We start from the raw sequence: 16,673 nt of genomic DNA, 5'->3' as shown, positions 1-16,673 counted from the left end.
TCTTGTTAATAAATTGCTGAATCTCTTTGTACTTTAACTTTCTACCTCTTAAATAAGGATAATCCTTGCTAGGGGCTCTCAAGGAGATAGTCCTTAATGACTGTGAATTGCTCATTTGAGAGCATATAAACACAATTAGGGAGTAAAAAATATAATGCTTAGAAGGAGGCACTTGATTAGGGCTCCTGAAAGCACAGAGCTGACCCAGCTACTGGATTCAGTAACTGATTTTTACGTATTTATAGCTGTTGTTGGATCTAGGCTTTGGTGATAAACTCCTTATCTCAAAAGGAGCTGGTAGCACAGCTAGGCCTCCCAAAAGCTACAGAGACATCTGACCCTGTTTTGGTGTACGGCAAATGTTGAAGAAATAAACATAGAATTGTACTTAAAACCATGACTTTGCATTATAATCGCTTGTAGTGTTTCTGAAATCTATGCTTAGGTCACAGAACAAATTGATGAATGCTCAGATTAAAGCATCTAAATAAAAATCCTGATGCAAATCCACAGATTTGCTGTTAAGTAAAGCTGCCTTTTAAGGTCCTCTCTCTTAAGGTATGTATTGCTGAAGGGTTTACTTGCTTACACGTTATTTCCATCAGGTCTGGATAAAAGATACACAGGCAAGAGTATTTCATGCTTGGCTAGCTAGCACTTTCTCCACTTGTGATACAGGTCCAGCTAGGCAGAAAGATAAAAACTAACAGATGATCTCCATTACAACTGCCTGGCAGGTAGTGCGAGATTTGTGAAAACACTGGGACTAGCAGCTCTCTTGGATTTAAGAAAGTTGCACTGACATATCAAATCCCCTCTTTACAAGAGGAAAGCTCAGAGCTGCTGAGGGTTAATATTCGACCCCTCTATGCAGAAATGTGTAACTGTTGCTCAATTCTCTGCCCTTTTTCCCCCTAAAGTTTCACTGGGCTTTTTGAGTAATAAAGGCATTTCCCCATTTATTTCTCAAACAGTTACTATAGCATGTTGGTTTGAAGCCTCAGACTTCAGAAGAAGAACCCCAGCAGTAGGTTGAGGAGACTAGAAATGCTGTTTCCCATTCATGATGCAAGCCTCATGGAAGTCAGTGGCTGCCCAGCCAATATAAGCTCTTACTTAAAATCAAAGCAGGATTTAAGATGGCAAACACCAACCATGACCTGGTGCATAAGAGTAGGTACTAAAATATATGTTTAAAAGGTTAAGACTGCTGATAATACTCACCTTTGTGTCAGTGCTGACAGAAAGAGTAGCATATTCTGGTCCCACACAGTCTACAAGTATTCTGTTCTTAGCAATCCAGATATCAGACCAGAGAGACAGACATCATTTCATCAGAAGGCAAAAGTAGCAAGGTCAATCCCTCAGCATATTGAGGACCGCAGCAGTGGCTCATGTATTTGAAACAACAGAAATCCTTCTTTTTCATCCTTTCTAGAGGTAGTGAAGGGTTTCTGGCCTGCTCATATAGCAAAATATATCCTTGGCTGTACTGAGCGGGGCTTTAACTATGTGTCAGCTATGTGTCACACACCCATGTGTCACAAATTGGGGATTATTTAGTATCAGCAAAGGTGACAGAGTGATCTAAATCATTTAGATGTTAAAATGCAAGCTCTCTAACTTTTATAAAGGATACCAAATACGCCCAGGACTGGTATCTGGGGAATTCCCTTTCATTATAGTTAAGTGCAGACAAACATTTCAGAAGGTGAAAACATCTCACGTGTTGAAAGCAAAATTGGAAAAACGGCAATCTAGCGTTTTGAACACTACCTTGATTATTGCAATTAGTATATCTCTGTCATAGGTGATGAAGAACCTGATAATGAATACAAGTCTGTACTTCAAATTGTGTTTTTAGGTAACCTCAAGCAGCATGTTCAACTATAACAGACGGCAGACAATACACTAACCCCTCTTACATGAATTCATAACCACATTTAGAAAGTGTCTAACTTTCTTCCCTAGATGTCATGGTTACTCAAGAAGCAAAAAGAAAGTTTTCACATGAATACTACAACAAACATCATTTACCCAGCAGCACCCATCTTCAGACACATGTAGGAAATGAGGCTTTTTGGAAAGGGAGAGGGAGGAAATGAGGAACCCTCTCAGAACAAGTATGCAAACTGAGATACAGAGAAGCCCCAAGAACTGCAGTTCAAGAGGACCAGCCTCACCCCTGCAAACCAAGAGGAAACCCCATCTAATCCAGTTTTTAGCAAACCATGGATTAGATGAGTCTAAACATGTATATAAATTGTTTGGGGAGTGGAGAGTGGTTAATCACGTTCCTTAATGGTTTTTGCCCTTTGTTAAACACACTTACTGCCAACTAGTGATTATTCAGCTTAACAGGGAGGAAGGGTGGGGTACGAGGGGATGAAACAAAAACATGGATAAGGTGAAGCATGTAAATGAGGCTATTAAAGTCATATAGGGAGAATGTGAGAAGAACAAGGTTAGTAAAATGGATCCTTATATTAATACACCCTCAAGCATGTTAAGTTCAATACAATATGATGTGTACGTGGCAGTTTAGGTCTGGAAGCATTACTGCAATGAGCTAATAGACCCAGTAGTGGTAGGACAACACCACCAGCTCAGAGGGTTTCCTACCCTTCCCCTGCCTGCCAGGCTGAGCTGACCTGACCATTTCCACCACTTGCAATGCATCACAGCCAACACAATTGTTTTCATGTCTGTGCTAAAACCAGGGTGATGGAACAGCCCAGCTTGGAATTTAATTCCAACAAAATTGTGTGTTGTTTATGTTCAAATTTCTTCACACTTTTTATAAGGAGTACCTGCATTATGACCACAGGCTATGGTCACAAAGAATGACCAGCACCTCTGCGTAGAGCAGAAGAGCAACAAGCAGAGTATTATATAGCAAGATGGAAACCTCTTTGGAATCAGTGTGACCCACATCTGCTAAGTGATGGTAATTGTCTCCTGCATCAATCACACAGATGTCTCAAAGGTGAAATCTTATTAAAATGTACAGCGAAGAGTTTTCATTATGAGGACGCTCATGGAAACTGTAACACTTCTTGCAGTACTTGTGAAATCCTCTGTCCAAAGTACACAAAGAAAGCATGGTATCTGTTGAAATTGCAGTGTGATAAAAATATCAAAATGCCAGTGGAGCTCAGGGTATGCATGAATGTGCTCCTTGCCAGTTGCTGAGGGACTTTGCAGCCAACATTACAGTTATATTTAACTTCTGAAACACTTTTGCAGACATCCTATAATGCAACATTTCGTTTTGCCTGATTGCTTTTATTTGATCCCTTCTTTCCAGGGAGATTTTTTCTTGTATATTTGACACTGGCAGTTGTTTTCACCATGAAAATTTGGATTTACATCAGCTGTTCACAAGAAATTTAGATGGTGATATAAATTCTTCATTAGGAATGCTTCTACCACCAGAAAGTGAGATACACATGTTGGATCTCAACAGTCTTTTAAACCACTTGCCTGTGGATTTATGTGTGGTACAGTCATGTCTGAATTCACATTCTTATGCAGACTTCCCTCTTCAGACTTACTGTGCTGTGACAACAGACTTTTACTATGACTGGTATATGACTATATGACTGGTATATGACTGATAGTAGCTGGAGAGAGAGGATAACATAAAACTAAATGCTAGGCCATCCCCTTGGTGTTGACCTAGACAGAAAACTAGCATTAAATATATGCACAGCTTTGCCTCCACTACCTTTAGAACATATCACTTAAAACGCATTAGCTCACAGGTTCTAACAAGCACATCAGTTAACAAACAGCCAGGAGGTACTAACAGCCTTTGATGTCTCAGAGCAGATAGGGATACTACAGTAGACAGTTATACATGTGGTTATGAATGCAGCCAACTCCTGGTCACAACCAAGGCCTGCTGTTTGCCACAGAGCTGATTCAGCTCAGACGCATCAGCCAATGATACCCTGCCATCCTCTTCTGGGCACAGCTTTGGAAGGAAAGGCACTCCTCATGAGTCCCAGCGCAACCCACATCATTGTTTTCCCCACTGGAGCTGACCTAATAATAGAATCAGGAGAAGACTATGACTTTTGGCTGTAACTCAAGGAGGACAGTGAGCACCAGAGGAACCTGGGGGGGTTTTACAGTTGCCTGATAAACAGTAAGGCAACAATAAGACCCATGGCAGCAGCTCCTATGCTCTGTTGACTTTTGCCTTCATGTTTCTTTATTTCCCTCCACTCCAATGATGAAAACATGGACCCATAGAATGGACTGGGTTGGAAGGGACCTTAAAGATCATCTAGTTCCAACCTCCCTGCCATGGGCAGGGACATTTTCCACTAGACCAGTCTGCTCAATAAATGGTTCAAAATATTTTATCATAGACAAAACTCAATACATTTTTCACCATGCTTATTTCAGGAGCAAACACGCAAACCAGATATAAAAACTTGTATGAAAAAGCCACAAGAAAAATTCAGTGGAAAGATAGTTTGAGAGCTCGTAACATGGTCTTTAGGAGATGTGTTAAGGTGACCTGGATAAATATGCTCCTACCTGCACCCAATAAAAAAATTATTAAAAAGATAAATTATGCTATCAGTTATAGTGCCTGTAACTGTATCAAAATCATAGAAGTGGCATTATGTTAGTCAGTGCAAAGTATCTACAAAAAATTCTTTGTGTCTAAATAGGGACTGGCACCAAATAAATGGATTCTTATTTATACAAATTCTGCTGGATTTAAATGAAGACTCCTGCCTGCCCTTACTTTTATAAACTGAACTAACCTGAATCCTGAACTCCAGAGTTTGGTGCATTAGATTTCCTGAATAATAAAATGTTTGACTGACACAGCCAGCAGCAAACCAAGTTCCCATTGAACCCAATTTTGGTAAAAGTTTACTAATGAACAGTAGAAGGAATTGGTAGGGGTTCACTTTCAGTGCATACAGGCCTACATAGGCTATTTAGGGTTAAATTTTGGGGATACCAAAATTTCTGCATCTATTTTTGCAGTGTCTTTGATAATTAGCTCATGAAAAAGTAAGAATTACAGGGAAACAGATAACTATGTGAGTTAAATCCAGTAAGTCCTCTCCTCCTCCAAAATAAATGTGTATAATTCTCTCTAAAGGGATGGTGGACACTGTTCTGCTTTCTCCCAGTACTGCTGATTATCAAAACACTCAGGCAAAATTAGAGGATTTCTCTCTTATCCCTGTTATTTTGCCTTTAAAAGCCCCAACCATTAATGACATCCAAATCAACAATAAACAGCACAAAAGACATCACAGAGGAATCTCTATAAATAATCCTGCTTGGTGCAGTCATTCACCCAAGATGACAATGGGGGCAGAGAGTGCTTAGAGTAGAAGTGTTGCTTGTGGGTAAACCTTTCAGCAGTCACAGCCAGCAACTGGAAAACAGCTCTGCATCAGATGAATTTCCAAAACAACAAAAAAGAAAAAAAGGAAAAAGGAAAAAGGTCTGAAGGTTTTGTGAGTTTTTGTAGCAGCATCAGGTCTTTAATCCCCTATTCAGTGGGCCTAATGTGCCATCTGCTGTTTTAATTCTACATGGCAAGTTTCGGATGGGAGCTATTGTTCTGCAGCACCTAAACAAACAGGCTGATAAAGCGTGGGTTTGGCACATTGGAAACAGTAGTTTATGCAAACACTGGCAAAGAAATCAAAGCTTCACTATCGTTAATACTTACCGTTAATACGCCTAGGTCTAATCCCTTAAAAACCATTACTGCTCTGTAGACTAAAATCCTACGATCCATTAGCGCCATCTGGTGGCTTCCCTTGCTTTGCAATGTTGAGTATCTTTCCTTGACAGTTTTTTCCCAAGCTTTCTCAGTTTTCTTATTAAAAAGACAAGTAGTATGCCTTTTCTAGGGTTTATCTCGCTAAGTGAAATCCTGCAAAAGTTCGGTACGTCCAACTTTCCAACTTTAATTTACACAAAATGGGATTGGAGTTGATATGGATTAGATATGATACAGATTGCAAATATGAATACACATGCTTTCTTGTCATGAATAATTCAGCAAAACCCACTGGCTCTACTCACGGAGAGCAATTTCAGCGCTTACAATCGGCAAGTGGGGTATGGTGATATTGGACATTTGTCAGGCAGCAAACCTTTTGTAAGTGCTTTTTCCCAAGGTGATTGGTGTTCACGTACTGCAAAGCATTGATGTGCCTACCTGCGCACAGCAGCACGCACATCTGGCAACAAGTGGAAAACGAGGCAATTGCCCAGATCTTTACTAAAACACTTGCTTAGATACTAACTATATAAAGCGTTGGACAAGTTTTGCCCTAATCACTGTTAAGAACAGTGCTTACATGTAACCACCCGAGCTCGGCTCGAAACCTGAGAGGTCAACCGTGATACGCTCTCCCAGGGAATTCTGATAGACGAGTGCCACCTGGTGGAAGAAGGCGAAGACGTTTCACACCAAAAAAAAAAACCACATCTGTTTTAAGGTGGTCAGGGGGTTTTCAAATCGGAGATTTTACATTAAAAAATAACACCAGAATACTACCAGAGAGGGGCACCGGCAGCTGGGTGGCCCTGCCCGTGGTGGACACCGAGGTGGACCGGCTCTAGTTCCCTCCCGATCAAGGCATTACACTGCCTGCCACGACAGACTGGGACTTTGCATCATTTTAATGAGTTGCAATCATGGCTACTTTGAATTAATATAGGTTAAAAAAACACAATATAAAACTGCTTTACTTTCAATTCTATATTTCATAGACAATATGTATGTACTTTTAAACCCGTAACTCCCTAAGTGTTCAAAACCCGTACAACTGCTAGGTATGTATCACGTGCAACACAAAATTAACTGCATGAATGAGCTCTGCCTCCGTTGGCAGTTTTCTATCCTAGGAAAAGCATGACTGAGTTGGGTACAAAGATAAGGGTAGAGATTGGCATCTCAGACCCAAACGAGAAATTAAGCCAAAGTTGCTTCTGAATGGATATTTCCATTCATGTACCAACGGGCAGCATCTGCAGCTCCCCACACTGGTGATCTGCTCAGAACCCCCAGTATGTTGTGCTGTGTGCCAAGGAAAATCTTTCCTTCGAGGCCCAGTTCTGGTTCTGCTCATCACTAGATGGGACAATGCTGCTTTTGCAGAGTAAGTAACAGTGAAACAGGGTTCATCCTTTCATATGTTGGGGTTTTTTTCACAACTGCAACAAATGTGTGTTCCTAAACTCACATGATTTACAGAACACCAATGGAAATATATGTATTATTGGGAGTTAGCAGGCAATCACACTGTGCAATTGACACAGAAATGCGGCTCCAGGTTTAAGTGGCATGGAGCTTTAAAACAGGAAGAAAAAACCCTTTGGTTTAAATTTAGTGGTCTCCACCTGAAGAGAGCAGTGGATATGTAAAAAATTAGAACTGTTTGTTCTCTGACAAGGATAATGTATCCCACTATTTCTGGGTTCAGCCTCTGAGTTTTACTCTTGTGTAAAATGTAGTGTCAGCTGTCACCAAAGCATCCTGGTGAATTCATAGGCTAGGAGCTGTCACCAACAGGTACACTGATGCTTCTGTTTTCATTCACCCATTTGCTCACCACTTCATAGAATCACAGAATAGCAGAATGGTTTGGGTTGGAAGGGACTTTAAAAATCATTAAACCTCCTGCTCTGCTTTGCCCCCATCCTCTAAAAAGGCCTCAACAAGGAGAAGGAAGTATTCTTGGGGCTGAGCACATCACATGCATGCTACATATAAAGAATTAAGTGGATTAGTCGTACCGCTATGGTTGGTTATGGCTTCAAAGGAAAATATTGGCTGTACCTATGTAAATGTCTCTGTTTAAATGATTTAAAAGGGACCATTTCCCAGAAGTACAGGTGCACAGCTGACTGAAGCTATTAGGGCTGTGAAAGGGCAAGAATTGCTTAAAAGGAAAATAAGAAATGAGGGAAGGGAAGGCAAAAGGAAAGGTGGGGAAGGAAAAAGGAAAAGAGAAAAAGGGACTAGGAAAAATGAAAGCGGGGAGAAGGAAAAAGGAAAAGGGAAAAAGAAAAATGGGGAAAGGCCACAAATACGACCACGGATTTCCCTCCCCACTCACGAGCTCCGCTATGTCCACCTGCTGCTACCCAGCCCAGGGCCTAAGGGGGAAAGGTGAGCCGGTGGCTGTCCAAAGCCCATCCAGGCACTCAAGCGAGGGGCGTGTGCCCCGCGGAGCAGAGAGCGGGTTGACGGGGTTTGGGGCGCGGAGGAGGCTGCGCTCCCCTCCTGCCCCGCACAGGCCCCGGGTCGAGCCCTCGGGGGCCGGGGCACACACAGAAGCCCCAGCCGTTGGCGACCCCGGAGCGGAGCACAGCGGGGCGGGGGCGGGGGCGGGGGCAGGGGGAGGGCAGAGCGCAGCCGCCCCCACCCGGCAGTCGAGGACCGACCCCTGGCTCTGCCCGTCGCGCCGCGCCCCGTCCCGCCCCGTCGGGGGGGCACGGGAGGCGGGGGCCGCCCGCGGCCGCGTTACGCACGCAGTGAGCTCAGCGGCGCGGGAGAGGGGCGGCGCGGCGGGGGGCGGCGGGGCGCGCCGGGGTGGGGGCGGCCCGGGCAAACCCCATAAAGGGCGGCGGCGGCCACTGCTGCTGCACTCACCCCGCACGGCGGAGGCGCCGGGAGCGCAGCGCAGCGGTGGGGTGCGGAGTGCTGGGGGTGCTGTACTCTCTGTTCTCTGCTCCGCAAGCAGGGGAGGCTTCTCGGCGCTCGCCTCCTCCCCGCCACGCAGGGCCGTGGAAGTGTCGGCGGGCCCGTCCCGGGGCTACCGGAGGGGCGAGCGGAGACTCGCCGGAGCGGAGCTGACTCTCCGCCCGCTGCTGCTAGGGAGAGCTGAGAAGCCGGCGGGAAGGAGAAACGGCAGCGAGAGGAAGAGGACCGAGAGACGGACGGAGCGGACCGGCCGCTCCCCTCGCAGACCCTCGCTCCCCGCCGCCGCGCTCCGGCCATGGGGATGCCGACGCCGCCTCTGCAGTGACTGCGGGACCCTTTCCACTGCTTCACCGGCAGAAAGAAACTAAAGAAACCCCCAAAACCTGAAAGCAAAAAATCCTAAATATATCTATCTATAAAACCAAATAAAGCAATAAAAAGGGCTCCGTCAAGCCGGCGGCCGCAATGAGGACCGGGGGGCGCCTGCCGGCGCCCGTGCTGGTGCTGGTGCCGATGCTGTCGGCGCTGCTGGGGCTGTGCAGCGCGGAGCGGCAGGCGCTGGTGGCGCCGCGGCGCCTGGGCGCTGCCGGCGGCCGGGAGCGCTTCCGCCTGGAGGCCTTCGGGGAGCCGCTGACGCTGGAGCTAGAGCCCGACAGCAGCTTCCTGGCCCCGGACTTCACCCTGCAGTACCTGGGCGGGCCGCCGCCGCCGCCGGAGGACGATCTCTCCCGCTGCTTCTATTCCGGCACCGTCAACCGGGACCCCAGCTCCGCAGCCGCCCTCAGCCTATGCGCGGGGATGCGCGGCGCCTTCTCCTTTCGGGGCCGCCAGTACCTCATCCAGCCGGCCCCCGGCACCGCGCACAGCCGCGGCGCCCACCTCCTCCGCCTGCGCGGGGCCCGTCGCGCTGCCCCCGCTGCCCGCTGCGCCGTGGCTGAGGCCGAGGAGGGGACGGGAACGGAGACGGAGGCGGCGGGGTCGGAGCCCGCCGGGCACGCAGGTACCGTCGGGGCGCCGCGCCGCCCTCCGCGGGGAGGGGAAGAAAGGAGAAGGGCGCTCTGCCTCGCCCCTGCGCCCCCGACCCAGAGGGGACTGGCGGTGGGGCCTGGCCAGTGCTTCCACTTCGTCCCCACCCCGAGGGGCGGTGGGGTGTACGCCCACCGTGGCGCGGGTATCGCTCCGCTGCCCGGCGGCGGTAGGAGGAGGGGTTATTCAGCCGGCACTGCCGAAATTTGGGGGTGGGAGACGGGCGCGGGCCGTGGGGTATTCCCCTGTGGTGCAGATCCTGAGTATTGGTGGGATTTGGGTCCCCTAAGGTAGTCTCTCCCAACGGTATTTCTTTTGTTGTGCTCACCTGCGCTTTCCTTCCCTCTCCTTCTCCTTTTTTAATGCAGAAACGGGAAGCAGAAGGAAGAAAAGGTTCGTGTCCAGCCCCCGCTACGTGGAGACCATGCTGGTAGCCGACCAGTCTATGGCCGAGTTCCACGGCAGCGGGCTGAAGCACTATCTCCTGACGCTGTTCTCTGTGGCAGCCAAGTTGTACAAGCACCCCAGCATCCGCAACTCTATCAGCCTCGTGGTGGTGAAAATCATGGTGATTTATGAGGAGCGGAAGGGACCTGATATCTCTTCCAACGCAGCCCTTACTTTGAGAAACTTCTGCAGCTGGCAGAAGCAGCACAACCCACCCAGCGATCGGCACGCGGAGCACTACGACACAGCAATCCTTTTCACCAGGCAGGTGAGGGACACAGAGGTCAAATCCATCCCCACGCCCATTGCTCCCAACCCCCAGAGGTTCCCTGTACCAGGAGACCTCTGAAAAAGTGTCCGGGGGCAGTCTTGTGTCATCACAGCTTCAACAAAGTAGACTGAAAATAGAATTAGCTGCTTTCATTTAGTTGCTTATTTTGCTGTTTGCAGCACCTCAGGTGAAACTCACAGTATGTGCAGTGTGTTTCTGCCTCATATATTTTTAGCAGATTTAGTATGGAAATTATGCATTTTATTTCTACGTGTAACCCTTGTGTATGTTCCAAAGACAGATTTTTGCCATCATACCCATTGAAGTGCTGAATATTTAAGCTCTTTCCATAAGTAAAGGCAGACTGCCAGGGCTGGATGTTTCTTGCCAAGGTTAAGTCTCTGATCTGATTAATAATGAAACTGCCTTTTTTTACAGGACCTCTGCGGTGCCAAGACATGTGATACTCTTGGGATGGCTGATGTGGGAACGGTTTGTGATCTAAACCGCAGTTGCTCTATCATAGAAGATGATGGTTTACAGGCTGCCTTTACAACAGCCCACGAACTAGGTACTTGAAGCTTTGAAGGGTGATTTCACGTGATTAATTGAAACCAGCTCAATGCCGTAAAGCAAGGAGCTGCCCAGCCCACACTGTGGGCTCGCCCCTCGCTCCCCAGGGCAGGCAGGAGGAGGCCAAGCTTTGCCTCGTAGTAGGGTTGAACTGCAGGAAGCAAATCCTGTCTGCACAGCACTGACTGCAAGAGCTGTGTATCTGATGGATAGCAGGAAAAAAAGCATGAGGGGGCAGTGAGGGGAGCTAAGATACGGTACCATTTGCTTAAAATTTGGCAGGATTCAGGTTCAGGTTATTATTTAAAGACCAGGCTGTGAGCAGCTCAGAGTAGTACTTAAAACAGTATTGGTAATGCATAGGACAGACTTCCTAAAATCACAAACTTTCCCTTTTTTTTTTTCTTAAGGCCACGTGTTTAACATGCCTCATGACGATGCAAAGCAGTGTGCTGGTATTAATGGAATAAACCGGGATTTCCACATGATGGCATCTATGCTTTCCAATCTGGACCGCAGCCAGCCGTGGTCTCCATGTAGTGCCTACATGATTACAACATTTTTGGATAACGGTCATGGTAAGATTATTAAGCTTTCCATTGATGTGGTGTTTAAGCTCTTGTGATTTAGTAGCCTTTTTGCTTTGCTTTGCTTTGCTTTCCTTTTTCCCTTTTCTCTTCTTTTCTCTTCTTTTCTCTTTTCCTTTTCCTTTCTTTTTCCTTTCTTTTCCTTTCTTTCCCTTCCCTTTCCTTTTTCCTTTTATCTTTTTTCCATTTTTTGTTTTTCCACTTTTCTTTCCCCTTTTCCCCCTTTTCCCCCCTTCCTTTCTTCCTTCCTTCCATCCATCCCAGTGCTTTCTGCTACAGCATAGAGTTAACCCTTTACATGCTGCCAGTGAATTTAGAAGACAAAAGTGATGCACGAATTGGTTCAGAAATTTACATTAAAATGCAGTTCCTTTTTGAAGCTGAATTCACTGACACAATTGTCTGCCGTATTTTTCTTTACTATTTTTCTTTTTTCTTCCTTTTCAGGTGAGTGTCTGTTGGACAAACCCCACAAACCAATCCAGCTTCCTTCTGACTTGCCTGGCACATTGTACGATGCAAACAGACAGTGCCAGTTTACATTTGGAGATGAGTCCAGGCACTGTCCTGATGCAGCCAGTACGTGTACGACACTGTGGTGTACTGGCACTTCTGGGGGACTGCTTGTGTGCCAAACCAAACACTTCCCTTGGGCAGACGGCACCAGTTGTGGGGAAGGGAAGTGGTGCATGAATGGCAAGTGTGTGAATAAAACTGAGAAGAAGCATTATGATGTAAGTATTAAAAAAGAAATAGGAATATATCTTGGGGTGCACAGCAGCATGCATAATGCTTCAGTGGGAGTAATCAGTTAAAAGGGCTTGAATAAATGGAGTCAGATAACTGATAAAACAAACAGCTTTTTTTCTACAACTGGCTTAGGTAGAAATGAGCATGATTGTGGGTTTTGTGGTTTGCTTTTGTTTTGCTTTTACTGTGTTAACTTTTTCTTTCTGCTTTTGCTTGTCCTTCCAGACACCAGTGCATGGGGGCTGGGGCTCCTGGGGGGCATGGGGAGAGTGCTCCCGGACCTGCGGTGGTGGAGTGCAGTACTCCTTCAGGGAATGCGACAACCCTGTCCCGAGGAATGGGGGAAAATACTGTGAAGGGAAGCGGGTGCAATACAGATCATGTAACATCGAGGACTGTCCGGACAATGATGGTAACCTTTTCCCCATTTCTGAGGCAGAGGAAGGGTATCCTGTGGAGGAAGAGCATGTACAGAAGATGAGCTTATGTCCACCTGTCTTTCCTCTGCCTGCAGGCAAAACTTTTAGGGAGGAACAATGTGAAAAGCACAATGAGTTTTCCAAGTCTCCCTTTGGAAGTGGACCTGCAGTGGAGTGGACACCCAAGTTTGCCGGTGTGTCTCCAAAGGACAGATGCAAGCTGGTCTGCAGAGCAAAAGGAACAGGATACTTCTTTGTTTTACAGCCAAAGGTACGTCAAAACCATACTTCATCCATCTCATCATGAATATGATTTTTATTTTCCCTAATCTTTATGTGAAGAGTCAAGCAGTTTAGAAATATGAAATCATGTCTTTCTCATGTTTCAGCTAGATTCTGCCTTCTCCTCTTCCCACACGTACAGCTTGATCAGTGCAAGCATGCTTTAAATATTCTGGCACGGTGCTTCCAGTTACTTCACACATACTGCCTCCTCTACCCACTCCACCCTCGTTTCCTTTCCTAACACCAATGCAACTACATTGAGATATGTTTGTAAAACTGTGGTGGCTCTTCGCCAAAGCATTGGTGCTTTCTCATACCAGTTACTAATACGCTGACAGCTTAAAATAAACAAAAGGAAAAATGTTCATCTTGCATAGCTACTTGAACTCGCTGCCATACGATGGTGAGAGCCAATAACTACCAGGGTGATGACACAGAAGTTTTTTGTAGGGCAGTGCTTCTAGAAATAAAGGGTACATTGAACACCATTAAAAGCCATTTTGGTCCTGTCCTTCGAGGACATGACTCCCTTCTAGGAATATTAGAAAACAAAGTTCTTTCTTTACATGAAATCAGTAAAACAGTTCTGTGGGGTAGGGTTTTGGGGGAAGGGGCATTAAAAGAAATTGGTTGGCTTATCCTGTCACTATGGCATCATTGTTGCAAGTGCGATGAAAATAGCATGCATATCTCCAACTGTCTGTGGGCTGCTTTGAATTTTAGTTTAGAACGCCCTGAAAATAGGGGTGCTTCAGGTCTTCCACCTGTCCATATTTTGCATTGGTATGTTTCTGTATTGAGCAATTTGAGAGTAATGTGCCTCTTATAATGAAATGCCCTACTGCTTGTTTCTTGCAAAGGTTGTGGATGGTACTCTGTGTAGCCCCGATTCCACCTCTGTCTGCGTCCAGGGGCAGTGTGTAAAGGCTGGCTGTGACCGTATGATAGGGTCCAATAAGAAGTTTGACAAATGTGGTATCTGCGGTGGCAATGGATCCACTTGCAAGAAAGTGTCTGGCACACTTGTTAGAGCAAAGTGAGTATGGAACTGCTGCTTTTATTTTATTCTGGTGAATGTTTCATTGATGTAAGTTTTGGGTTTCCAAGTTTTGCGTTTCCAAGGTGACATGTCCCAGTTCAAGTTTGGAACTGAGATTTGATCTGTCAGAGCCACCTAAGGATAACTTATAGTGAGATAGATCCCAGTGAAAGAAAGCCACTTACAAGCTCTACTGTACCAATAATTTGGGATGTGATTTTGCAAACCCCTTAAACCATTAGTTCAACTAGGTTGAGAGCTCATGAGTTTAATGCTTCATCTTCAAATGAAATTCAGTTTTGTGCTGGGCAGCTTCTTTACTTTCCCAGGGAAGAGCAGAGGATTCAGTCTTTCTCTTTTCTCTTGGTCAGACCTGGCTACCATGATGTTGTCACCATCCCAGCTGGGGCGACGAACATTGAGGTAAAACAGCGAAACCACAGGGGTGCAAGGCATGATGGCAGCTTCCTCGCCATCAAAGCCGCAGATGGCACCTACGTCCTCAACGGTGATTACACCCTGTCAACGCTGGAGCAGGACATCACCTACAAGGGCAGCGTGCTGAGGTACAGCGGCTCCTCCGCTGCCTTGGAGAGGATCCGCAGTTTCAGCCCTCTGAAGGAGCCCCTGACCATCCAGGTCCTCACAGTAGGAGACCTGCCACAGCCCAAGATCAAGTTCACCTATTTTGTGAAGAAGCCTGCGCAGCCTGGGTCAGAGAAAGCGCCCGCTAGAAAGAAAGAGTCCTTCAATGCCATCAGGGAGATCATCTCCTCCGAGTGGGTCATCGAGGATTGGGGCGAGTGCTCCAAGTCATGTGGCTCAGGCTGGCAGCGACGGGCAGTGGAATGCCGGGATCCCCAGGGGCGGCTGGCCGCCGACTGTGCCCGGGAGCTGAAGCCCAGCGACGTGCGTCCCTGTGCCGATGTGCCCTGCCCGCAGTGGCAGCTGGGGGACTGGTCACCCTGCTCTAAGACGTGCGGGAAAGGTTTCAAGAAGAGGTTGCTGAAATGTATTTCTTACGATGGCAGCGTGCTGCCACAAGAAAGCTGTGAGCCTTCCAAGAAACCGAAACACCTAATAGACTTCTGCAATGTTACAGACTGCAGTTAAATTGTTTAAGTTGGGAAAGCTAACATTTTTTATTATTATTTTATTTTCCTTCAGAACAATGCACTGAAAAAAAAAAGAGAGGGCTAGAGGCAGCGCATGTGTTTTTGCATACAAAATTCATGGCGAGGATCCATTGAGGTGGGACAGTGCAAATAGCTTTAGTTGGCATTTCATCCTAAAAATACCCTGCCAACTGAAAGTTTGGTAGGAGAGCAGACCCATGTCACTCGCTCATCTTCAGCAGATAAGGCCCAAGGGCATTATAATTGCCTTTTTTAAAGTCTGATACAAATTAAACAAAACATGAGCAGTGCCTGAAACACGTTTAAGCAAACATTTTGGGGTTTGGTTATTTCTCCCTTCTTTTGGATTTACATTGTGGTACTGATCAAGTCCCCATGTGTAGGAAGGGGAGGGAAAGGAGAGTGGAAAAGATAGCTTAAAATAATTGGTCAGGGCTTACCTACCTCACAAAGGGCAAAAAACAGGATTGGAAAAGGAGCTTCAACTAAGTCATTCATGGCTGCTATTGTTTCAGAGAATAGTTTTATATAAAAATAAAGCCATATTCTCTACCTGCAAAGAGTAAGAAGTACCAAGAACAGTCAGTCAACTCCACGGCTAATTAGAATGTCACTTTTTCTAAAGTATCTTTATGTCATCCCAATGTGCCTATCCATTTCTCTCCACTCCCAACACCATTGTGGTGACATATGTAGCGCAGAGGCTAGAAAAAGCGAAAATCATCATGGAGCACATAGTGTCTCAGTCTCTTGTGCCTTCTGCATGCCTTCCACTGGCTTGTCTGATTGGAGCTCGGTCCTGCCATCCTGTCAAGCAGACTGAGGGCATTTGTGAGCATCTAGTCATGCTTTCACATTCAGATCTTTTACCTTACCCCAGCCAATGGAAATTATTTGCATTTGAGTTAAACAAGCAATCCCGCTAGGAATGGGAACCTCTCCTATGTGGCCTCTGATGGGTTTGTAGTGCTCAAATCACTGTTAAGGCGGGCAGACAAAGCTGAAGGATAGCAGGTCCATCCACAGCAATACGCCAACATTCGCATAAAAAAAGTTTGTGCCAGTCCATAGACAACGAGAGAATATGGCTTTCCATATGTATATAGTAAAATATATTACTATAGATTTTATATACTTCATAAGTATTTTATATTTCTTTCCCTTCTGGGAAGGGTTATAATTTGTAATAAATGCATATAATGAGCGTATTTATTTTTATACTTCTTGTCTAATGTGATCTTCTAAGTTATCGCTTTTTTAAAAGGACATATAACAAGGATAGAGTATTTATACAGTATAATATGTTACTAGAGGTAATAAATGAACCTTATAAGTTTTGGAAATGGAGTGTCTTTATTTCACTGGAGTAAAACTAGTCCATTGAGTGGAAAGAACTTGGGATCTAAGGCAACTGTGATGAAAAAAAGCTAAACCACATAGTT

At 45.9% G+C, this 16,673-nt stretch overlaps 1 protein-coding gene across 1 annotated transcript; it reads left to right on the top strand.

Moving 5' to 3' along the window:
• The first annotated feature begins 9,158 nt into the window (after positions 1 to 9,158).
• ADAMTS1 (ADAM metallopeptidase with thrombospondin type 1 motif 1) lies at positions 9,159 to 15,791 on the top strand. Its single transcript, XM_061358975.1, has 9 exons — positions 9,159 to 9,698; positions 10,093 to 10,439; positions 10,881 to 11,013; positions 11,426 to 11,593; positions 12,050 to 12,336; positions 12,578 to 12,764; positions 12,867 to 13,042; positions 13,917 to 14,092; positions 14,467 to 15,791. Exons 1-9 carry the CDS (start codon positions 9,164 to 9,166, stop codon positions 15,206 to 15,208), a joined length of 2,751 nt encoding a protein of 916 aa, XP_061214959.1. The 5' UTR covers positions 9,159 to 9,163; the 3' UTR covers positions 15,209 to 15,791.
• The last annotated feature ends 882 nt before the right edge of the window (positions 15,792 to 16,673 follow it).

This window comes from Neopsephotus bourkii, unplaced genomic scaffold, assembly GCF_033783945.1.
Source record: "Neopsephotus bourkii isolate Nb327-2 ecotype Australia unplaced genomic scaffold, CSIRO-AGI_Nbou_v1 NB_962, whole genome shotgun sequence".
Classification (NCBI taxonomy): Eukaryota; Metazoa; Chordata; class Aves; order Psittaciformes; family Psittacidae; genus Neopsephotus; species Neopsephotus bourkii.
The sequence above is the reverse complement of the archived record's forward strand: the minus strand, read 5'-3'. Positions and strand labels throughout refer to the sequence as shown.